This window comes from Stomoxys calcitrans, chromosome 1, assembly GCF_963082655.1.
Source record: "Stomoxys calcitrans chromosome 1, idStoCalc2.1, whole genome shotgun sequence".
NCBI classification, from domain to species: Eukaryota; Metazoa; Arthropoda; class Insecta; order Diptera; family Muscidae; genus Stomoxys; species Stomoxys calcitrans.
The window spans coordinates 170,248,291-170,275,053 of NC_081552.1; the positions used below are offsets into that span (position 1 = coordinate 170,248,291).

A 26,763-nucleotide genomic window follows, 5' to 3' on the forward strand; every position below is an offset into this window, starting at 1 on the left:
TCGCTTGTAGGTTCGTCTCTCTAACGGCACCAGGCCTTTACAGTAGTCTAGAATGACAAGAGGGTCGAATGTCTGTACAGAGCTTAGAGAAAAAACAAGTAAAAACTAAGTTCGGCCGGGCCGAGCCTTGGGAACGCACCACCATGGATTCTGCTAACTGAACACATAACAAAACACTTATGCAAAATTTCAGCTCAATCGGAAAATAATTGCGGCTTCCAGGGGCTCAAGAAGTCAAATCGCAAGATCGGTTTATATGGGAGCCTCATCAGGTTAAAGACCCATTCGAACCATGCGTTACATGATTATTGGGAGTCGTAACGGAACACTACGTGCAGAACTTCAGCTCAATCGGACAACAATTGCGGCTTCCAGGGGCTCAAGATGTCAAATATAAACCGATATGGCCCATTTGCAATTCCCAACGTCCTATATAAGTAAGAAGTATCTGTGCAAAATTTTAAGCGACCAGCTTTATGCGTTCGACCGCTGTCATGATTTCCACAGACGGGCGGACGGACACGGCTACATCGACTTGAAAGGTCAAGACGATCAAGAATATATATACTTTATGGCGTCGCAGATCAATATTTCGAGGTGTTCACCTGTAATCCTACGCCTTCTCCCCACCAACGAGGCGCATTGGCACAGCTAATGCTCGACCGTCTGCAACCCCTGCTTATCCCCAAAGACCCTCCAGAAATGCCTCTTCTTGCCCGCAGCGCCATCCCCCGCCGAATTTGGCCGTTCGCCGTTATAGGCATTCAATATCCCAAATAGCCAACTCAAGTTTGTCAAGTAAATCCAAATTCTAGAGGATCGCAAAAACCTTAGCCCGAGAGACAGTGCACCCACCATAAATCTATGTATGTGACTGCCTAACTTCGGAGAACTAACAAACATCACTGTCTACGTGCCCCCATCTACTAGGAACCATCTGAGTAAACAGAGGAACCCGAGATGGGCGGAACACCTTCAGCCCAAAGCTCTCTCTGGGGTAGGGCAACCTCCAGGCCGCTATCAAAGAAAGATTCGCTCGGCACATAGTCCGTCACGTTGCATACGCCATGTAGTTGTTCCACCCCAGCGGCCTTCTGACAAACGAATGCCCGAGATCCGATGAGAGCTATGTTCCTAATTCCCTTAGTATAAGGTCAGTCTTTATTGCAGGGCATTGCAGGTACAAGTTCAGCTGTCTCTAATTAAGTATCGCATAGGTGAGAATCGGTCTGACCACAGTAGTGTACATCCTGTGTAACCCAATGCGTCATAACGAACCTTGGTGTAGGTACGACTCAGCACTCAGCACTTTGAATCCGAGGGAAGTCTATAACATCTGAAAGTTGGTGATTATAGCTTTGAGAAAGTCTGAAACTTCATCAACCTTGGCAACGCCTTAAAAGGAACAAACGGCACTGACAGTTTTGAAAAACAAAACCCAGAATAGTATTGGCTTATATAAGATGCTTCTTCTTTGAAATGAGCATGCAGTTTAGAAGCAAAACCACCTCTCAAAAGACAAAAATTCACTATTTATGAAACCAACATTAACCGAGTTGTTATATGATTCCGGAGAATGGATACATGCGAAAGCAGACGAGGTAGCATAGCACTTGGAGTGTTTTTTCGAGAAAGATAGAGAAGAGTATATCGGCGAGAGATGTTTATGCTGTCGTCATTTCAATACAACGATTGCGTTGGCCAGGTCATGTTGTCAGATTGAATGAAAAAGCTCCTTCTAAGAAGTATTTTAATAGTAAACATGGTGGTAAGCGCAGGAGGGGACGACCAAACCTCCGATGCAGACGAGTGGAGAAAAGCATCTCAAAACTAGGTTCAGAAATTGAAGAAGAAGAAGTGGAACGTGTTTAAGGAACCTATCAACTGGTCCAGTATGTGTACAATATTTCCTTAAAATCACATCAGATTTAAAACCCAAATCAAAATTGATTACTCAATCGGTATGAGTTTCTCGAAGCAAGATCGATCTATTTATTTGATTCGATCTATTTATTTAATGTTCAAATTTGTCACCAACATTTTTAACCAAATTAAGTCCTATTCCGGATACTCCCTTACCTCTTATCTCTAAACATGAGTTTGTAATAATTTTTTTTAAACTTCTACTTCCACATATTTGCCATTTTTGGCATTTCTGGCTACCGTCAATATGTTGCAATTTGATGCATGTTTTTGCGTCACTGGTGGTCATGGTGGCCGTTCATGTGGGCATTTTTGCGGTTTTTGAAAAAGAAACTCTCGTTGTCATTGTTGAATACCTTTCATTATTACTTGTGACCATCAAATGCATTACATTGAAAGGCATTTCACCGCCCGCCATTATTCATTCATTCATCCCAAAAAAAAAAATTGGCATTAGGCAGAGAATTGTCTTTATCCGATGGGTTTTTTTCGGTGGCCATCAACAATTGCAAATACCCACAACCATTTGTATTTTATCCGGGGGGATGGATGATGGTTCGTTTCTGCATCATTCCGCAAACATATTTCATTCAATGAGTCATTTTTGATTTGAAAATTCCTATGCAAAATGCATGGTTAGGCTTTTACTCATTCGTGATATTGTTAGAAAGATTGTTTGAGGATATTAAACGAGTAAAAAAGGATAGAGGCCAACTGAAAAATAGTAAATGTTGCAGGAATAAATATTGGTTGATGCGGAAGGATAAATATAAACGATTCTTCTTTGCAGTATCTACTTCAGTTTTTAGAACAGTTGTATTACTAAGTATGAAGTCTGAAAATCTTCAAACAGTATGAGGAAAGAAGTTTCACAAAACTCTAATTGATGAAGCGCGGGAATGTCCTCATTGCCGCGCTTCATCTGTAAAAACATCCCTACATTAAGTTCAGTATCAGAGGTAGAATTTGAAAGCTTCTGAAATAAGGTGAAGACTTGGGTTAGGTTAGTCTTTTTCTCACTGAGGCGATTCCGTCCATTGAGAGACCACAAAAACAGGAAAAGGAGAATGCCTTCTTGTTCCAACCGCTGAACCATCCAAATCTCTTCAAAAAGCCCAACCACTTGCAAATGTTCCCATCCGCTAAATCAGACAAGTTCTCGAAGAAAAGAGAAACTAAAGACGAACTACTTCTGACTGCCAGTACATAACACACACACACACAGCAGATGTTCTCTTCTACCTCGACGTCATCACAACTTTTGCAAAAGTCGTTACATGAAGCCCTTAGTCTAATCTGCATATTTTCCGATCAGACAGTGACCTGTTATGACGGCCACAATGACTGAGACGTTTGTTCTAGCCAACGAGAGCAAAGCGGTAGACCTCTTCAAGTCTAGATTACGCCACATAATTTTGCAATGTTCACAACTCCCCCTTTGTGACCTTCTGTCAATCGTTGCTCTTCGAGCCTAATCCTGAAGACTTAGCTTATATGTCGCTAGAGGCATACCCACAGATTCCAGTTCCCCTGGAATGTGTAAGGTAGTTCGTAGTCTCCCAAGCTTGTCCGCTTTACAATTCCCTGAGATATTTCTGTGGCCCGGCATCCAGAACAGTAGAATTTTGAACTGCCATCTCGTTAAGAGACCTGCGACTGTCGAGGGTGGTTTTTGATTTTAGAAATCTCCAGGGATTAAATAGTTGCCTGGTTGTCAGAGAAGATATTTATGCCAATCGCCGTGATGTCATTATATCTTAGCCATTCCACCACTCTTTCTCCACCAAGATCGCTGCCAAGATCGGTCTATCTGCCGCTAAAGGGTCTCAATCCCATAAAAGCTGCATTTATTACCTGAATTCGCTGAAATTTTGAATAGCGAGTTGTTTCAAGCCTCCCGACATCCCACCTGCATATGGTCCAGATCAGACTATATTTTGATATAGCTGCCATATAGACCGATCTTGCAATTTAGGGTCTAAATCCCATAAAAAGCGGATTTGTTGCCCAATCAGTTTTTCAGTTTCAAAATTATAAAGCCTTAAAACTAAAGGGTGATTTTTTAAGAGCTAAAGGAAAGCTTAAAAAAAACACGAAATTCTGAAAAATGCATGAAATCCTTATTTGAATCGATAGTAAGGTCCATATAATTTAATGTTTGAAGATTATTTCATGCACATGTTGACCGTGACTGCGCCTCAAATGTTCCATTCGCTTAGTCCAATTTTGGTTAACTCTTTCCAACATTTCGCTCGGTATCTCACGAATTAATGGTTCAATGTTGTACTCCAATGCGTCAATTGAAGCGGGCTTGTCTGTATAGGTATGAGCTTTAACAAAGCCCCACAAAAATTGTCTAAAGGCGTTAAATCGTACGGTCTAATTGACCGGTCCCGAATGTCAAATAAAATGTTCACCGAACTCGCCTCGGACGCGTGCTGTGTGGCATGTGGCAACGTCTTCTGGAAACCATATTTCATGCAAGTCAAGCTCTTGCATTTTGGGCAAAAAAAAAAATTGGATATCATCTTACGATAGCGCTCACCATTCACAGTTACGTTACGATTCGCATCATCTTTGAAGAAGTACGGTCCAATGATGCACCAGCCCATAAACCGCACCAACTGCGACTTTTTCTGGATGAATTGGTAGCTCTTGCAATGCTTCTGACTGATTTTCACTCCAAAATCGACAATTCTGCTTATTAATGTACGCATTGAGCCAAAAATTAGATTCGTCCATCAAATGGAAGAAGAGCTCAATGAACTTTCTTAACAAAACACGCACGTTGTTTGTTTGTAAGACGATTCATGGTTAAATTATAGCCCAAACTGAAGATGTTTGACTATGAAACAAAACATGACACGTGCGTGAGCTGTTTAAACCAGTGTTGCCAAAAAGAAAATAGCTAAAAAATCACCCTCTACAAATAAAATGCTGAAATAGTTTTGGAAGGGGGTTTGAGACCATAGTGCCATAGCGGTCACTGTTTGCCCCCTGGTTTGGCTGTAGAGCATTTTGACAAAAGCGAGCCATTCAGGGCCTTCGTGATCCGCTGGACCAACATGTCTATGTCCTCCGCAGTTTCAGGTCTAGAGGGTATCATCCCATACATCCCAGTCAAAAATCCTTCCGCTTATATCCTACGACACAAAAGAAACACCTAAAACCTTCTGCCTTTTCCTGGTAACTAAGGTCGGTTTATTCCCTTTTTCGAGCTAAACGAGCTGCATTCTTAGTTTATTACACGCTGTGAAGTATTTGGAATTTCATTCTGCGCATAATGTGAGTCATAAAACGCGAGATTTCACCCCACCTTTCACCAAAATCCTTGCAATGGAAAATGCCATGAATTGGCGAAACAAAACCCGCAATGTTTCTTCCTTGCATCGTTAACAAAACCCCCCATTAACGTATGCTCTAAATTGTAATACTCTTTGAATTTCACCCAATTTTTTGCACAAGATTGTGTCATAATGTGGCGCGGAAGGCGCTTGTGGGAAGCGAACATATCTCTACAAACTGCATATGACCAAAAGTTGAACAAATATTTACATGATTTTAATTTGTAAAACACATTCACTGCCACTGGGAGCACAAAAAATCAAATTTTTACAAGTGTCGTTATGTCTCTCACCTTAATTAAACTGTAGTTTCAGCTGGCTGGGGCGCTACGGATATTCAACTCATGCATAAAATAAAATGTGTGAACACAAACAAAAATATTTTTATACTGATCAAATATTTGTCAACTATTTCATGTCATTGCCAGTATGCGGATGTTACTAGAGGTGATTTATGAAAAAAGTCATTTTTTTTTATTGAGGGGTTGTCGATAGACACAAGGAGAAGAGGTGGGTATTATATGTATTTGCAATAAAGGGAAGAGTTGATTTGCATCGGACAAAAAATTATACAGGGTAGCTGACAAGAAGTGTTACCAAGTTGGCACTGTAATATCTGTGAAACTAAATATGACAGCGTGAAGGGCGTGGTGCTAACGCGAGGGCGTCGAGGGTATACATCTTTACCGATAGTAAAATTGCCAAAAGGGCAATAACAACCAGGACGGTAAGGTCACGAACAGTCTTGCAGTGTAAAAAGCCGATTAACGCCTTCTCTGAGGATGGCAAAATCCGCATCGTTTGGGTGCCGGGCCATAACGGAGTAAGGGGAAATGAAAGGGCAAACAATTTGGCGGTGAAGGCCAGAGGACTGCCGTCAATAAAGTTGGTTAACCCGACCGAAGCCTTTCGGGTCGAAATTCACCAGTAATATGAAGAGTCATAAGAATATCCTCCCTGCCAAATTTCGAGGGAATCGGTTAACACATGACCACTTCATTGCAATATTTCTCAAAATCGAATGACCATATATATGGGAACTATATCTAAATCTGAACCGATTTCGACCAAATTCCTTAGATATTGTGGTAGTCGTCGAGGAAAGCGTTGTAAACAATTTTTGAAAGATTGCCCAATAAAAGCGCTTGCAGTGGCTCTAGAAGTGAAAATCGGGCGATATACATATATGGCAGCTTTATCTAAATCTGGCACGATTTCTATGAAATTTACCAGCAATATAAAGAGTTATAAGAAAATCCTTCCTGCCAAATTTCGAGAGAATCGGTTAACATATAAGCACTTCATTGCAATATTTCTCAAAATTGGACGCGCATATATGTGAGAGCTTTATTTAAATCCAAATTCTATGAAATTCACGAGAAATGTCGAGAGTTTCTCTAAAATCTACTAGCGATCAGAAAAATCATAGGAGATACCTTCGTGCCTAATTTCGTGAAGATCGGTTAACAAATGACCACATTATTGCAATATAAGTCCAAATCGGACGAACATATATATGGGAGCTGTATCCAAATCTGAACTGATTATTTGCAATTTTAATACGCCCTGTCTCTAGGCGTCCAAATTTGAAGACGATTGGATGAAAATTGCGACCTGTAATTTTTACACACATTAACATGAATGGACGGACAGACACAGCTAAATCGAATCAGAAAGTGATTCTGAGTCGATCGGTACACTTATCAATGGGTCTATCTCTCATCATTCTAGGTGTTACACACAAATGCACTAAGTTGTAATACCCTGTACCACAGTGGTCCGAATGAAATGAAGTATTATTCAAATTCAGGCGGTCAAATGCGACAGAGGCTGATTAAAACAACAGCGTTTTTACAACTCTCTATAATAGATATCACAATAAACAACACGCATTTACTGAGAACGGCACAACCTTATAGTCAACCAAATTTATTCGATAAGAGTAGGAAAAATTACTCAAAATAAAGAAAACATTTTAAGATTTTCAACAACATTCTTACCTTAGCGAATGATATCGTACAACTTATTATAAATGGAATACTGGAGTACACACGCACCGTTATCTAGCGTTCGAAGCATTCAATGTAACTCTCAAAAGCTGCACAGAATCATGTGTATGCCATGGGAGTAGTGTAATTGGGCAGACAAAAAATCGGTCATTACACAAACACATGCATTGGGAGAGGAACAGCTAGCGGACAGGGCTGTCGAGCGTTGGTAAAGTGGTATTTATATCATAGAGGCATTTTCACAATAAATACGATATAAGTACATCATACCAACGTAAGGTCCTGAAGGTCCTTCACACCTAATATGATTGAAAAGTCTTCTAACCAAAGACGAAATGCGTCCAATGTTGTTTGGTGTGTGGGATCTGGCTTTCCATTTCCATTGCAGGAAAAAATCTCCTACCATTGAGCTCGCCTCGAATGAGAAACAAACGAAAAAAAAAATAGTTGCAATTAGCCTGATGCGTCCAAAACAACTGATATCTTTTCACACAGCAAAGATCACAGGAAAGCGTTTGACACTGATAAACAAAATATCCTTGTTCAAGAACTTCAGCATTTTTTTTTTAATTTCTTAGAGAGTGCTTGCAAGCTGATATCATTGTATCTAACACAGAGAACGGAGTCACCTTTTAATTGTTTAACTTTTGAGCGATGCTTCTTTGACATTTTTCAATGCAATGCTCAAAAACAAAGATCGACGCGCACATTCTGTTTCGACCTTAGGGCTGAACTAAGAACATACAAGTGCCAGTTGAATATGGCTCAGAACAAATCCCAGCCCCGTGGAGGATACATGTGAGACCTCTAGGCTAAGACCTCGAAATCTTTTACGGTGGAATATATTCAGAATTCAGAAAAAAGTATGGACAGTGCTTAGTGAAGAAACACTGAAACTACTTGTTGATACACATTTCCCGGGAAACTCTCCAACGGACAACGCTAAAAGCGGTTGTCACTGATATGAATTTGTCGAAGGTTATTGGGGAAATCGAATCTGAGTCAAAAATTCTCTGGACGATAACAAGTTTCGACTCCTTGAAGTCACCAGACCCTGATTATGTATCACCGATTGAATTCCAAGCTGTATTCGATAGACTGGCTCCTTGGCTTAGGGAGATATACTTTGCTTGTATTAGCATCTCGTGGTAAAGCCTTACAAGTCATGTATAGCACACCATCTTACTTCATATTACACCAAAGTGAAACAAAAGTTCGACTAGAAAGAGGATAGGAGTTGCTGCACTAGCACGAATGTGGTGAATATTCGAACATGGTGTTATCTGACGAGAAAAATTTCCCGATTGAGCTATTCGTAAACTCCCAGGATTATCGTGGGTAGCCACAGGACTTAATTTTCCATCAAAAATTGCTGTTCAAGTCACCAGAAGCTTATACGTTGCATTTTTCTCTTTGGGCCATTTTAGAGAACAAGGTAAGTACTTATCCAATCCTTAGAGCAGTATTGAGTGGACCGGATCTTTAGAGACCGCATAATGGTTATAAACAGGTGGATAAGTTGTGGGTCACATGACATAAAAATAAGGAAGAAAATGGCACAGGGCACAGACAGAGGATCATTTTATCGCCACTCCTATGGTTCACCACCAAAAATAATCTATTCAGGATACTGACGGAGGAGGGATTTTAGGCCGTCTGAATTCGCTTATATGAAAATTAGCGACATCAATAAAATTCGCAAAAATATATTTTGGTATATTGCTTTAACTTATCTCTGACTTAAAAAGAGTTTTACTGAGCTTTGCTCTTTTTAAACTCAAGTTATTTCATATTTTCACTGGAAAGAGTGATTAAGAGTGAGGCCGCTATGGGACTTAAAACGATGGGATAATGAATAAAGAATAGGAGCAGGAGGTCGTACCATTGCGGTATAGTCGAGGCAACGATAGGAAGGAATGTAAGAGGTTTCTGAACGTATACTTAAGACGATACTTGAGGCCAGCCAGCGACACAGTCTTGGATTGATGAAACTTTGCCATCTGCAAGTTCATGCTACACGAATGGTTCAACGCTGGAGGGCGTAGTGGGCCTTGGAAATTGAGATTTCTTTCCGGCTACCTGCCCGGTCCTGCAGGCGAAGATCCAGGCGAACACGGAGTACGTAAGTTTCTGTGGTGTTAACACGTCTTAAAACTCATCGCACCGAGTCTCTTAATTAACTTGGGAGAAAATCGCCTTCTATCTCTTTACCTCTTCGAGGTCGATATTAAACCGGTTGAACCGCCAGAAATCTCGGACTTGACTATAAAACGGAGGTCTCTTAACGTTGAGCTTAAACTTGAATGGAACAGCACTGATTGATAAGTGAAAAGTTTGCCCGCTCCTTAATGGAATGTTTATGGACAAACTTGCATCTTGCATTTAAAACCATGTTCTGGGGTACACAGAAAAAACATTAAAGACATTTTTTTATTAGTCCATTCATAACATACATGAATTGAACCTAAAATACATGAACAAGTTCTTCTATTAATTCACAAGCCGGTATTTTTCGAAAATATGTAGGATTTGTAAAATCATTTTCTTATTTTTCCCTACTTTTTCACTATTTGTGCTTTTTTTTGCTCTCTTGTTGGGCAAACTCTCTAACATGTGTTCTCTCAACAAGCGAAAACTGGTTCTGTACTTTGCCTGCAGCGGAAGAGTACTTGAATTGGTGTTGATAGTAAAGGATGATTTTTTTGAGGTTAGGATTTTCATGCATTAGTATTTGACAGATCACGTGGGATTTCAGACATGGTGTCAAAGAGAAAGATGCTCAGTATGCTTTGACATTTCATCATGAATAGACTTACTAACGAGCAACGCTTGCAAATCATTGAATTTTATTACCAAAATCAGTGTTCGGTTCGAAATGTGTTCATTCACCGTAACGTTGCGTCCAACAGCATCTTTGAAAAAATACGGTCCAATGATTCCACCAGCGTACAAACCACACCAAACAGTGCATTTTTCGGGATGCATGGGCAGTTCTTGAACGGCTTCTGGTTGCTCTTCACTCCAAATGCGGCAATTTTGCTTATTTACGTAGCCATTCAACCAGAAATGAGCCTCATCGCTGAACAAAATTTGTCAAAATTTCGAACCGAACACTGATTTTGGCAATAAAATTCAATGATTTGCAAGCGTTGCTCGTTAGTAAGTCTATTCATGATGAAATGTCAAAGCATACTGAGCATCTTTCTCTTTGACACCATGTCTGAAATCCCACGTGATCTGTCAAATACTAATGCATGAAAATCCTAACCTCAAAAAAATCACCCTTTATAAAGAAAAAAGTTGAAATTTGTCTTTCAAGACAAGAAACCAAACTAATTACGATTAATCTACAGGTTATTTTTTCGTCCACTAACTGGTCAAACTCTGATGAAATACTAAAAAAAATTGTAAAAAATAGAGTTTAATTTGAACAAGAGATAATTATTCATTTAATAAAGAAAACAAGTAAAAGCGTGCTAAGTTCGGCCGGGCCGAATCTTATATACCCTCCACCATGGATCGCATTTGTCGAGTTCTTTTCCCGGCATCTCTTCTTAGGCAAAAAAGGATATAAGAAAAGAGTTGCTCTGCTATTAAAACGATATCAAGATATGGTCCGGTTCGGACCACAATTAAATTATATGTTGGAGACCTGTGTAGAATTTCCGCCAATTCGTATAAGAATTGCGCCCATTGGGGCTCACGAAGTTAAATAGAGAGAACGATTTTAATGGGATCTGTATCGGGCTATAGACCGATTCAGACCATAATAAACACGTTTGTTGATGGTCATAAGAGGATCCGTCGTACTAAATTTCAGGCATATCGGATAATAATTGCGACCTCTAGGGGTCAAGAAGTCAAGATCCCAGATCGGTTTATATGGCAGCTATATCAGGTTATGAACCGATTTGAACCTTATTTGACGCAGTTGTTGAAAGTAAAAATAAAATACGTCATGCAAAATTTCAGACAAATCGGATAGGAATTGCGCCCTCTACAAGCTCAAGAATCAAATCCCCAGATCTGTTTATATGACAGCTGAATCAGGTTATGGACCGATTTCAACCATACTTGACACAGTTGTTGGATATCACAACGAAACACGTCGTGCGAAATTCCATTCCAATCGGATAAGAATTGCGCCCTCTAGAGGCTCAAGAAGTCAAGACCCAAGATCGGTTTATATGGCAGCTATATCAGGATATGGACCGATTTGAACCATACTTGACACAGTTGTTGGATGTCATAACAAAACACTTCGTGCAAAATTTCATTCCAATCGGATAAGAATTGCGCACTCTAGAGGCTCAAGAAGTCAAGACCCAAGATCGCCTTATATGACAGCTATATCAGGTTATGAACCGATTTGAACCATACTTGGCACAGTTGTTGCATATCATAACAAAACACGTCGTGCAAAATTTCATTCTGATCGGATAAGAATTGCGCACGCTAGAGGCTCAAGAAGTCAAGACAGCTATATCAGGTTATGGACCGATTTGAACTATACTTGGCACAGTTGTTGGATATCATAGCAAAACACGTCGTGCAAAATTTCATTCCAATCGGATAAGAATTGCGCACGCTAGAGGCTCAAGAAGTCAAGACCCCAGATCGGTTTATATGGCAGCTATATCAAAACATGGACCGATATGGCCCATTTACAATACCAACCGACCTACACTAATAAGAAGTATTTGTGCAAAATTTCAAGCGGCTAGCTTTACTCCTTCGGAAGTTAGCGTGCTTTCGACAGACAGACGGACGGACGGACGGACAGACGGACGGACATGGCTAGATCGACATAAAATGTCGCGACGATCAAGAATATATATACTTTATGGGGTCTCAGACGACTATTTCGAGTAGTTACAAACAGAATGACGAAATTAGTATACCCCCCATCTTATGGTGGAGGGTATAAAAATTCTGGAATAAATGTTTTTTTTTTTTTGCATGTTTAGCAAAATTTGCATTAACATTCTGAAAGTACATGTATACCATGTACGCGTTTGCATATCTATATTTTCTCTCTCGCAAAAACCCTTTATTAATTGTTTTATGAAATTCGTTTATGAAATACGGAAATCCATACATAAGCAAAACTTTATGAACATTATTCATAAAATACATGAACTTTTTTCTGAGTAGCAATATCTAGGTGCTTTCTCAGTCGGTTAATAGTCCCAAAGTGAAGCAAAATTCATAGCAAATATAAATACATTTTGATATTCATACCAATGTGCCTCACACAATATATATAGACCATATATACCATAGAACAACATTTATTAGCTCTTCATATCAAACCATTAGAAGATGATTAACCTTGAGAAGATTGCCTATTCCCTGTGGAATCATCAATGAGGGAAATGCCAAAAACAACAAACCAAAAAAAGCAGAAAGAAATTAGCATAAAGTATACATTATACAAACATTTTCCGAAACAAATGTCAACTTCTGCCCACACATACAAAATGTTGGTATTGACGTGGATAATTTTAGAAAATTTGCAATATTGTCTATCGTTATGATATTGATAAATATTCATAATGTGACATCATTACCATTACCTTGACTCTTGTCCATATATTGTTGGTTGAATGTCGGTTTTGGTGGTTTCTTGATGGCACTTGATTGATGATCTTCAAACGAGAATTTTGTGAGAAGTGTGGAAAAATTGCCACAAAACCACAAGAATTGCAGCATTTTTCAAAACGAATAAGAAGTAGAAATGGATGGACAAATATAACGTCAAGTGTATCTCTAAGAGTATTGCAAATTTTCTTTACGGTTTCACAAAATACCACTTTACTAACTGATTGCATTGTCAAAGGGGAAATCAAGAGCATAAAGTTCAAATGAACAACATTGATGAAGTAAATTTGGCATTCTTTGTGTAAGAATTTGCCTCTGTCTTGTATGAAAACTGCCTTTGCTTTTTGCTACATACATAGGTATTTAACAAACAAATATATAGTAATTATGTATATTAAATAGGAAACAGTAGATTAAAATCCAATTATGAACATTTAGAAAGTTCGAAAAAGTTCCTTACTGAAGATCGGACAGCAATCACAGATAAAAGAGAAGTTACCCCTCTGAAAACTCCCTCTGAACCCGACCGAATTGTCATTGTCAGCGACGAAACTATCGAAAGAGTTGAATAGAATAGATATCGAATAAGTACTGGTATCACATGTTGGATTGCTACATCGATATTGGACACTGAGGATCATGTAAGCTCCACTGTAAGTATGATGATATGTTTTATTCAGACTAATCTCCATTACTGTGAAAAGACCATTAATAACCTTATGCTTAGTTTAAATAGGCACAAAATAGAATAAGCATTAATTCAGGGACCGTGAAACAACAGAGGCAGAAGAAAGGGGCTTGATGATAGCGATTGCAACCTTAGTTTTAAGAAAGACTGTATGAGATACAATACCCCACCACTCCATCACCTTATCCATAAAATGAGGGATCTGCCTGTAGCGTTGGTATATAAAAGAATGTGTTGCTGAGATCGTCCGCTTCACCAACAAAGTAACTAGAGGCTCTAGACTTTCCAACTCCTATATCATTGAGAACCTTGCTCCTAGAGTCGATGGCCAAACTGAATCAGTTATAATTGTACTCAGTTTTTGCTGAATCAATCCGACTATTCCTATACCATCTTGCAGCACATCCACCTGGAGTATGTTCTATCCCTATCATGTATACACCTTGTAATCGCAGGGTTAAACCAGGGCTTTGTAATCGAAGTGACTGTCCTACAGCCGAATCCAGTAATACGCTTTAGTGGAAAATTTCGCTTAAGTGAGACTTGTTGTACAGAACCACTGATTTTTGGTTATATTACATGCAATTGAAACCGCTTAAGTGAAAGTCGCTTAAGTGAAAGTCGCTTAACTGAAAATACCGCTAAACTGAAATTGTTCTAACACCCAAAATTTAGTTTTACATATAACTTAATTACGCATAAGTGGAAAATTGGATTCTATGGGAATGTATCAGGACTTGAAAAAACTAGCGTCATCAATTACATCGCAGAAATATATTTTCATATATCCCTTGTGATTGTTTCTGACTTTCAAAGAGTTCTACTCAGTATTGCTTTTTTTCAACCCAAATTATTTCATATATAATAAGCTCTTGCACTTATGCTTATATCGCTTAACTCAAAATTAATTTCACTTATCCGAACTATGTTAAACTATGTTCACTTATGCGGTTTCGACTGTATTCTTATTAGGAACAGAAACATTATACATTTAAAGAATATTATCCCGATACACTAGAATATTATCCTGATAAGCCGGAATAGAAAGGGGTCGAAAAATCGTTTCTGACAAAATATTACAAAATATTGAATTGGTGCAAGATCGTGCAGCTGAAACTTAGCTTTTTTAATCAGGACTTCACTGAAGAACACTGGACAAGTATAAGGTCGATCCTTTTTAGATCCATTCTGCTAAAATTTTAAATTTTGACAGATATTGCTCTTATACTAATCATTTTTGAAAGTACTCTTATACTAATCATCGAACTGTCACTGTCAATTTATCCAGTTAACTAAATTTTCACATGGTAAAGTACGCGAATAAACAATGTCTGCAAATCATAAAAATTTACTACCTAAATTCAGAGCCGGTGACCACTCTACCTTAAGAGCGTCATCGTCTCAAAATCATCTTTAATAATGAAGCTTCACATTTGCTTCACAAATCAATATTTCATGCACCGAAAACAACTGTTTGGTGCGGTTTGCATGACGGCTGCGACATTGGACTATACTTCTTCGTCGACGATGCCAATAGTCACCTTACCGTGTATGGACAACACTACGGCTCACTGATTATTTTTGGGCTGAATTGGAAGATAGGGTCCTGGATGACATATGGTTTCAACAGGAAGGTGCTACAAGCCACACAGCATATGTTGCAATCGATTTATTGAACAGTAAGTTTGATGAGCGTGCTATCTCAAGAAATGGCCCACTTAATTGGCAGCCTTGTACGTGCAATTTGACACCTCTAGACTTTTTTTCTTTGGGCGCTATATCAATTCATTGGTCAATGCCAACAAGCCGACGACATTGGAAGAGCTCACACATTGACAATCCAACATTGAACGGGAAATAGCGACCGTTTCGGCTGAATGTGTGGCCGAGTCATCCAAAATTGGATTTAACGTATTGACAAATGTGCCCGCGGTGGCTTTTATTCATAAATGTTTTGATTATACTTCAAGCCGAAAATAAAGTTTTTGAAATATCTCAATATGTTTGCGTTTTAATTTAAAACAAAAGTAAAAGCCTGCAAAGTTCGGCCGGGCCGAATCATACATACCCCTCACCATGGATCGCATTTGTCAAATTCTTTGCCTGACTTCAAATAATTGACCGATATGGACCGTACTTGTCATTAGAAGTAAAAAAAAATGCCACCTCCAAAATTTCAGGCAAATTTAGCCAATATCAGGTTATCAAACGATTTAGGCCATACGTGTTGGAAGTCATACCAAAAGGACCTACGCAGGTTATCAAACGATTTAGGCCATTCTTGTTGGAAGTCATACCAAAAAGACCGATACAAAATTTTAACCAAATTGGCACATTTGTTGGAAGTCATACCAAAACACCACGTGCAAAATTTCAGCCAAATCGGATAAGAATTTTGCCCTCACAAAGCTCAAGAAGTCTAATTGAAAGATCGGTTTATATGGCAGTTATATCAGGATAAGGACTGATATACTTAAAACGGTTGTTGCATGTGGTACCAAATCACCACGTGCAAAATTACAGCCAAATCAGATAATAATTGCGGCCTCCAGGGGCTCAAGAAGTCTAGACCCAAGATCGGTTCATATGGCAGATATATCAAAACATAGACTGATTCGGCCCAGCAAGCTTCTCGATCTGTTCTTTGTTAGCGACACTTCTAACGTCCTCAGCCTCATGTTTTTCGAACCATGACTTGATCTTTTTACGTTATGAATTTGAGCTCACCAGGACTAGAAAACTTATTCATATAGAGACTTTGCCAGTCTCGACCAGGATTTTTTGCTTTCAAGTCCTGTGCTTATCGACTGGGATCTGATATTTCGTATGGAAACTATCGATGAACAAACTGACTTTCTACAGAGGAATATCCGTGACCTACAGGAGCTTACGGTTCCACTCAAGACTAGAGAAGTGTCCTCTAGATCGAAATCATGGTTCTCCCGGGATATTCGTTCGGCTATTCACGAGAGGAATATGTCGCATCGCAGGTGGAGATGTCTCAGGACGCCTGAGTTACATGATGCCTTTCGGTCAGCAAGAGACCACGTCAATAAGTTGATTAAGGTAGCCAAGAAAGACTACTATTATAGACGCTTTACTTCTGCAATAGGCTCCAAGAGAACTTGGAAGGTTATTCGAGACATAGGAATTGGGAAGGATACTAGTAGATGTTCAACAAACTTGGACATCAATGGGCTTAATGATGCCCTTGTTACTGTCCCACAGATCCCAATTTCTATGGCCTATTTGCAAGACTCCTAGATTTGTAAGACTCTTGCTCCCCCTTATTATTCCTCATATAACCTATGTTTTCAATAGGATTTTGACCACGAGTTATTTTCCATTAGCGTGGTAGTATGCCAAGGTCATCCCACTGCCTTGTCATCTTTGTTACTTGTCAAAGGTCTTTGAGAAATTGCTGTGTTTGAAAATTTCGTCTTTTGTCAACGAGAACTCTTTATTATATGTGAGACAGTCCGGGTTTCATCCTAACCACAGATGCGTAACTGCCTTGGCAGAGGTCACTGAAAGGATCAGGGTCAATTTGGAGAATGACAAGATAAATTTTCTTGTTCTTCTTCCTTGTTATGTGATAAGAGGAAACATCTTTACATTTTTTCTTCTACGTCCGTTCGTCTTATTTTGTCGTATCTGTCACATCGCACTCAGTCCATCAGTTATAAATCTAACGTAAGCTAAGGAAAGGTGAAAAGGAATGGCACGCGAGTAGACGTTTTTTGCTTTGCTGCTCATAAAAATAATATTTTAGTGTGATAAATGCTAATTTAATAAACTGAAAAAAGTCACTGTGTCTAAATAAATGAAACGCCTTTATTTGTGATATAAATACGTTTATAGTTTAAAAGAAAAACATGAAAAAACAATAAATACCATGGCCGTGTAATAGCCTTGACTAGTACACCATTGAAAAAATTATGAGTGAACAATTTATCCGTTCTCTAAATATTCATATTGGTAAAAAACACGCATAACACAAATTGAAACCAGAATTGTGCAAACAGTGGATTAGAAAATTCTTTCATTAAATATGCCAGTTATTTAAAATATCTAATACAAAAATATGAAAGGAAAATAAAACGTGTAATTGGCAAACTCTCTCTTAAATTATCTCTTAAACTTTGAGAAACTTATCTAAAGCATGAGTCTACGAATGTCAATGATAAACACTCAACAATAATGCCAATCAAGCTGAACACTGCTTATGTCTACAAATAAAAAAAAAAAAAAAAAAAAAAAAACAAAAGTAAATAAATAAATCTCCACTCAAAAACAGAAGTCAAATCAGCAATAACAGCACAACAAAACAAAAGAGACAAGAAGCAAAGAATCTAACATCGAGCTGTTTGAGCGTAGAAAGAATTAAAAGCAAATTAATAATTAAAGAAGTACCAGGCAAATTGGATGAAGCAAAACAAAGCAATAAGATGAAGTGCTACGAATGCGAAAAAGACTGTTCCCGCTCTAACATTGTTTGTGGTTTATGCGGTCATATGTTTCATATTTCTTGCGCTCCAAAAGGCATACCCAACATGACGGCTGCATTAATAGAGACTATAAAGAAAAGCCAAGGTGCACTTCTTTATCGATGTGGCCAGTGTTTTAATTTACCTTCTCAAAATACTTCTGGGCAAGATAATGTAGGAGCCAAATTAGAAGCTCTAGAAACTAAAATTGAAAAAGTGTCGAAGTTACTAATGGATAATGTATTGCCGCAACTAAACTCTATTAAAAGTGATATTGAAAACTGTTTGTCTCGCATAGAGACATTTGAGAAAGGAACGAATTCAAAAATCGACAAGTTAGTTGTTGAAAATAATCACATACGTAAACAGCTTAACAGATGTGACATATTGGTCAGTGGCCTTCCAAAAACCTTAACAAATGATGATTTATACGAAGTTGTGGACAAAATCGGGAATGTTTTGGATGTCAAGCTAGAGCCATATGATATCCACCTTTGCACTTGGATTCGCAATAAAAAAGTATTACTTGTCAAATTTAATTCCGTAAGAAAGCGAGATAAGATATTTTCTAACTATATAAAAACGAAAAATCTACAGCTTAACCATGTAATAAATACTGATATTGAAGCTAGGGTGTATATAAATGAACACCTAACACCCATAGCAGCAAATATGCAATATTTTTGTAGAAAGCTATTGAAGGAGAAGAAAATTACCAAATACTTTATCAAAAATTCAAGTGTTCCAGAGGTTAAGCTGGTATTGGCGAATGGATCAGAAAAGAATGTGAGATTTGACCAAATTAATGACTTTACTGCAAATGCTGGTGCTCTAGAAACAGTTGGTGCTGCTTTGGAATGGGCTTGCTAACGGCAGACTTGTAAATAGACTTATTGGTTTCTCATATTCGAATATGAAATATGTTTATCTATTAAAATATTAATTTCAAAAAAAAAAAAAAAAAAATAAAATAAATAAATATGAAAAAAAAAAAAAACAAGAAAAAAAAATTAAATAAAATAAATATATAAATAGAAATTAAATTAAAGGAAAATGTAAACGAAAAGCATTATTTTATCTTATCATTAATTGACTGTAAACTGTTTTGAATTCCAGATTTAGAGATTCCAAAATTTTGTTATCACCACAAATAAATAAATTATATTTTTAGTTTTTCCAAATCAATTAATTTTTATTTCTCATGCATAATATACATATACAGGCCTGTTCTGGTTTCCGAATTCGCAAAACGCAATATATTGTTTTGCTTATATTTTCTAAATCGCTTTCTTTTAAGATTTGAAATCACTTGAGGTTGCTCTAACTATATGAGCTTTGATAAGAGTATGAATTCAAGCGTCAGCGTTTCGAGTTTTGCAAGAAATACGGCAAAGAAATTCTTTCGTTTTGCGTTTTCGAAAATCGGAACAGGCATGATAGATATATATTTCCCAAGTTATGATAGCTTTGTTTCTTTCATGGAATTATTTTATCGCTATGCTAGAGAATCTTATCTTTTTAAAATATCTTGTGTAATAGCAGAATATCACTTCTTTTGTCTAAAATATTATTTTTTTTAATGAGTAGCAATCGTAACGAATGATAGTTAATACGTACAGATCATTGTTACTTTTTATTATTTTAAGATTTAGTTTTAGGTTTCTGCATTTATCATGGATTTGGGGGTTTTCACTATGCCTATGTTATGATTAATGATAATCTTGGACCCATAATCAACAAAAACGAGATTGGTAATTTAAACTTAAATCCAGCTCATTTTAATGCAATACACTTAAACGCACAAAGCATAGCCCCAAGATCGAACTCAACTAAACTAGAAGAGATACGTAGTCTATTTGAAGATAAAATCTTTCAAGTCATCGGTGTATCGGAGACATGGCTGAATGCTTCAATTTCAGATGCAGCTGTTCACATAGATGGATATCGTGTTTATAGAAGTGATAGGTTGGTACAAAGAGGAGGAGGTGTCTGTGTATATGTTAACAACGCGCTTAAATCAAGAGTAGTGTATGAGATTATGGATGAAGGTATATCTGAGGGTATATTTGTTGAAATTGGAGGTACTGGCGAATCTAAAATATTAGTTGGTGTTCTGTATTTGCCTCATGGTGGAATTGATAGTTGTGAAACATTGTTGGCAGAGTACACAGCTAGGTATGAAAGGGTGGTAATTATGGGTGACTTCAACGTAAATTTGTTTGAGAATGGTATTCGAATGAGAGAATTGTGTAGTAGAATGGGACTAGATATCATACACAATGTATCACCTACACATTTCAGCATAGGCTCCCAAAGATGTTCTCTATTGGACTATTATCTACTGTCAAATTCAAGTTTAATTGAAAAGAGTATGCAGTTCCAATTTCCAGCCCTAAATTCCAACCATGCTTTGATTTGTTTATCTCTTAATATTCCAACCACCGCCGATACCGAGTCAAGATTCATTAGGGACTATAGCTCGTTTAATTTTGAAAATTGCGCTAGAGATGTGAATATGATGGATCTGAGTGGAATGTATAGTACAACTGATGTAAATTATCAGACTGTCTTTATGAATGCGTTGGTATTGGAATTATATGATAGGCATATCCCCCAGAAGCTGTATAAGAAGAAACAAACAGCTAACTGGATGAGGGCTTTCGAAATCCAAAGCGCACAAGAGCAAAGAGATTTGGCCTTTAGAGGTTTTTTGGAAGATAGAACCGAAGGACGTTGGCGTGTGTATTGTAAATACAGGAATAGAGCCAAACGTATAATACGGAAACGTAGAGGCATATTTTTTACCGAATTATTTCAATCTACTACGCAGTCCCAAACATGGAAACAACTTAAGAACTTAGGTGCGAACGGCAATAGTTCACGTAATCTTGCTGATAATGATGTGGACGTTGAGGGATGTAATATTCACTTTTTGTTACCGCCACCTAGTGGTGCCCCAAGGTTAATGCATGTTAATTATAGTGGTGAGAGGCCGCTAAATGAATTTGATTTTCATCCAGTGGATGAGACAGATGTGTGGAATGCGTTGAATTCAATTAAATCTAACGCTGTTGGAGTTGATGGGGTTCCAATAAGATTTTTAAGATTGATATTTCCTCTCATTTCAAGATTAATTGTACACTTATTCAATAATATACTGATGACTTCCTCCTATCCAGATGCTTGGAAAATTGCAAGGGTAGTGCCCATACCAAAAATTAGCAGACCGACAACGCCAAGCGACTTTAGGCCCATTAGCATTCTACCGGTGTTCTCCAAGATCTTTGAGATTTTATTGAATAGACAGATTGTTGCTAGTCAAACTGTAACAAGATTATTTTCAAATTTTCAATCTGGCTTTAGGAGACACTTTAGCACAACAACACTGATGGCAAGTTTAATGGATGAAGTGAGAAGGAATATTGATAATAAATCTGTTTCGATCTTAGTAACTTTGGACTTGAGTAGAGCCTTTGAATCCGTCTGTCATGAACTCTTGTTGAACAAATTATTTTCAATTTTTTCCTTTTCCAAAACAGCTTGTTCGCTTATTGCATCATTTCTTTCCTCTCGTAGACAATTTGTACAAGCTGGTAATGCTTTGTCTTCAACAAGAGAAGTTGTCAGGGGGGTACCTCAAGGGTCAGTATTGGGACCTTTATTTTTTAGTATGTATGTCAATGATATATTCGATACTTTACATGGCGTTGTTGGACACATGTATGCCGACGATTTTCAATTGCTTGTGTCTGCAGGAAGAGATAATACTAGGGAACTGATAGCAAGACTTCAGACCACATTGAATAATATTGAGACTTGGTGTGCTGATAATTTTATAGTTCTAAATATATTAAAATCTAAGGCAATGGTTTTTAACTATAGTGGAAGTTATATTCCAGGTGTTGTAATAAGGAATGAAATGCTGGAATATGTCAGCTCGATAAAGACATTGGGTTTCTATATAGATAATAGACTAAGTTTCGATGTCCACATTAATAAGGTTTTGTCAAATTTAACTTTCGGTCTACGCAAACTTTACAGCATTAACGGATATATGCCACTAAAAATACGTAAGCTGTTAGCACGTTCTCTTCTGATGCCTTTGATATCTTATGGCATTGAAGTATATTCTGGAACAAGTGCTTCTAACATTATACGTTTAGAGAGATATTTTAACAGAGTTATCCGATATGTTTATGGGCTGCATGCGTACGATCATGTAACTCCATATGTTTTTGACTTTTTGGGCTGCACTTTCAGCAATTTTATAAAGCTACGTGTAATTATTATGTTTTATAAGGCAACAAAGCTTGGTTTTCCTACATATTTGACAACTCTTTTCTCTTTTGGACTTTCTTCAAGATCCCATTCTCTAATTTGTCCACGGTTTAATTCCTTAATCATGCAACGTTCCTTTCAAGTACGAGTTTGTCGCATCTGGAATACTTTTTTACCATACTCTGAAAGACACTTTGAACTTTCAATTTCTAACTTTAAAATGAAAATGCTAACTCTTTTATCGTCTTGACTGTTGATAATGGGTAAAGAATTAAGTGATATGTTTATGGGGGAAACAATCCAAATCCATGATAGAGTAGTAAAATATTTTTAATTTATATACGTTTGTAGATATAAGTATTTAGTTATATTGTGCCATTATATATTTCTTTGTAATCAATTTGGCCAAAATGGCTTTGAGATTATTAATAAAGTGAATTGAATTGAATTGAATTGAATTAAACACCGTTTTTAATAGCGTTACTCGTTATGAATACTCTTTATCCCTGTATGGCGTCTCCTTTTCAGCACTTATTGTACCTGAGGTCGCTTACTTTCCTGCATAAACTGATCTACACGCAGGCACCACAATATCTGTATGGATTCACTGAATTCGTCAGATCTATTAGAGGTAAAAAAAATCGTTCCCGAAGTTCATCGGAGGCTTGTTTCTGAATGGCATATGTTCAAATTCGCTTTACGTCTTTGGAACTCACTTCCTAACGATCTGCAATTACTCAATAACTCGGCAACGTTTAAACCCAGACTTTGGAAACATTTTACTGCACTAAGTTGATGAATGTTAAGAATTATTTATCAATTTATTTTTATTATTATATACTTACCTTAATTTTTTTTTTTGGATTAACTAAGTCTATTAATTCCTCCTAAATTGATAGATTAATTTTTGTTTTTTCTTTTACATTCAAATCTACAAAGCCACAAATGTTTGGTTTTTTCCGTTAGTAAATTATTCATTCCAAATCTGTGATGTATTGTATAGCTATAGATTCTAAGTTTTAAGTGTTTAATATGTGCAATTGTTGAAGATATAACCCGCACTTTAATTATAAGAATTTTATGTTCTTGCTGTGCGGGTGTAAATAAATTAATTGCAAGTTACAAATTACAATCACAAACGACCTACACTAATATTAAGTATCTGTGCAAAATTTCGAGCAGCTTTACTCGTTCGACCGCTATCGTCATTTCGACAGACATACCGAAATGGCTAGATCGACTCACAACATCGAGAGGATCAGGATTATATATACTTTATGGGGCCTTGGATGACTATTTCGAGTTGTTAAAAAGAGAATGACGAAATTAGTATACTCCCATCCTATGGTGGAGGGTATAAAAAAGATGTCAAGTACTTTTTTGAAACCCCGATAGATGCGCTACTATAGATGGAGAAGATAAATCTACACGGCGCAGCTAAGAATAAGCTTAATACGCACCAGGCTTGCATTGGCGTTAGAAATGACGACATCTGTTGTTGATGTCATGAAACCGACGGCTCGAAAGATACCGACCGTATTTTCTACCAAATGTCCGGCTTTCAGTCATGGTAGGAATAACTTAATATGGAATTTTCCTTTGGGCATTGAAGGAGTTAAAAAGACTAGATACCGACACATTTAAATTCTTTATCCTGTGTTACCAGAGGCGATGCCCGTTGAAACTTTCCGCATACAACAGGGAAAATCGTTTGAAGAATCACAATAGGGCGCAAGGTGACCTCGGCGGACACCTAGATATCGAACGTCATGCTCTTCCAACCTTATCTAACATACGCCTCTGTTCCTTAAAATGCCAAATATTGTTCTTGAATTCAACATATGCTACATAAGACATTGCAGGAAGGTCAATCTTATGGAACACAATTACTCTTAGGTTATAAAGACCAAAACAAGAGGTGTGCTTTAGAAAAACATAGTCGAACTGTCCTTTGAAAATAGAATAAAGTCCATTTAGGAATTTTATGTCCATTGAAGCAAAAAAAAAAACAAAAAGTTTTAAACGAAATGGGAAGACAACTACTGTAGCCTCTCCCAATCAGCAACAAAAGCACATATGTTGCTCCAGCACACTCACCTGCTGGTATGTGGGTGCAGATGAGCAGATATTGGTTCTAAACAAAAAATTTAATATTTAGTGATTTATGGAGCAACAATTTCAAATCAATTTTATTCATACATAAAATTTAAATTAGCACATAAATCTAGAAAAAAATAATTAAAAAAAAAGAAAAAACAAAATTATAGAAATACAAAAAAAAACTACACATCAAACATAAATTATGAACATGTCATAAACAATGAAATAACAAATCACTGACTGGCTCGCTGCTGACCTATTGATGGAACGAAAAATTTTCTACAAAATTTTTTTTTTTCGAAAACTCATAAAAATGTGCATTAATTAAAATAATGTAATTTTGTCCAATAAACACGCTTGGATAAAAAATTGTAGAACAAACTTTTGTTATTTATGTTTGCGCATCCACAAATTGGAAAAGCAAAAATAGACCAAAAATAATAAAAATTTCATATCAGCCGCGACATGAAATAAAGTTAGGCCAGCTGGTCTCAACAGTCTTCTGCAATCCGTACAATGTGTTCATTGTGATAAAATCAAATGACAGCAAAAGTAATTGATGGTGACTTTTGTGAGTATTACTAGGCTTAGTAAAACTTCTCTGCCAAGCGATGTCACTCAACAGCCATAAAGTCCCATTTCATTAAATCTTCATATTATGGTCGTGGAAAAAAATTGTTAATCTGACAAACAAATTAATTTGCATTATTGCCTTTTAATGCTTTTAAAAATTTACCACATAAAGAATCATCGGTGAAATGGCGGTGTTCGCATTTATACATCACCTCTATAGGAAAAGTGTTATCCAACACAAAAAATGAGATGTGGCTTGGACTTTGTGACTCACCTGAAAATATACAAAACAAAAACATTTTAAATTTTAATGAAGGCGGGAAACAGAAGCAAATAATATTTTTTTCCAGAAATTTATATGAGACGGAGACAAAATAAAAACAAGTAAGAGCGTGATAAGTTCGGCCGGGCCGAATCTTATATACCCTACACCATGGATCGCATGTGACGGGTTCTATGCGCGGTATCTCTTTTTCGGCAAACAAAGAACTGTTATGCTTTTGGAGCTTTATCAAGTTATAGCCCGATTCGGACCATAAATAAATGCTGAACATTGTAGAAGTCATTGTGTAAAACTTCAGTTCATGCGGATAAGAATTGCGCCTTGTAGGGGCTCCAGAAGCAAAATCGGGAGTTGGGTTTATATGGCAGCTGTATCAAGCTATTGATCGATTCAGACCATATTAGATACGTATGTTGAAGAGAAACCTTTGTACAAAATTTCTGCAAATCGTATGAGAATTACGTCCTCTATAGGCTCAAGAAGTCAAGATCCCAGATCGGTTTATATGGCAGCTATATCAGATTATTTATTTATTTGCATGAGGTATATCATAACAAAATACCTCATGCAAAATTACAGCCAAATCGTATGGGAATTGCTCGCTCTATGGGCTCAAGAAGTCAAGATCCATGATCGGTTTATATGGCAGCTATATCAAAACATGGACTTGGCCCATTTACAATCCCAACCGACCTACACTAATACAAAGCAGATAACTTTACTCCTTCGAAAATTAGCATGCCTTCGACAGACAGGCGGACGGGAGGACGCACGGACTACATGGCTAGATCGATTTAAAATGACATGACAATCAAGAATATATATAAAGGGTGATTTTTTTAAGGTTAGGATTTTCATGCATTAGTATTTGACAGATCACGTGGGACTTCAGACATGGTGTCAAAGAGAAAGATGCTCAGTATGCTTTGACATTTCATCATGAATAGACTTACTAACGAGCAAAGCTTGCAAATCATTGAATTTTATTACCAAAATCAGTGTTCGGTTCGAAATGTGTTCATTCACCGTAACGTTGCGTCCAACAGCATCTTTGAAAAAATACGGTCCAATGATTCCACCAGCGTACAAACCACACCAAACAGTGCATTTTTCGGGATGCATGGGCAGTTCTTGAACGGCGTCTGGTTGCTCTTCACTCCAAATGCGGCAATTTTGCTTATTTACGTAGCCATTCAACCAGAAATGAGCCTCATCGCTGAACAAAATTTGTCAAAATTTCGAACCGAACACTGATTTTGGTAATAAAATTCAATGATTTGCAAGCGTTGCTCGTTAGTAAGTCTATTCATGATGAAATGTCAAAGCATACTGAGCATCTTTCTCTTTGACACCATGTCTGAAATCCCACGTGATCTGTCAAATACTAATGCATGAAAATCCTAACCTCAAAAAAATCACCCTTTACTTTATGGGATTTCCGACGCATTTTTCGAGGTGTTGGAGGGTATAACTAGTA

General features: G+C 37.4%; 1 protein-coding gene across 3 annotated transcripts in view; it reads right to left on the bottom strand.

Annotated features, from left to right (window-relative positions):
• LOC106081689 (mucin-5AC) overlaps nucleotides 1–26,763 on the bottom strand; it is a 354,746-nt gene that overhangs the window by 176,804 nt on the left and 151,179 nt on the right. Inside the window, exon 1 of one of the 3 annotated variants that reach the window (XM_059365760.1) lies at nucleotides 25,167–25,261. The exons of the other annotated variants lie outside the window; for them this stretch is intronic. Within the exon in view, the coding sequence (XP_059221743.1) occupies nucleotides 25,167–25,212 (46 nt within the window). The 5' untranslated portion in view covers nucleotides 25,213–25,261. Of the gene's footprint in view, nucleotides 1–25,166; nucleotides 25,262–26,763 lie in introns of those variants that run through there. 3 annotated transcript variants of the gene reach the window in all.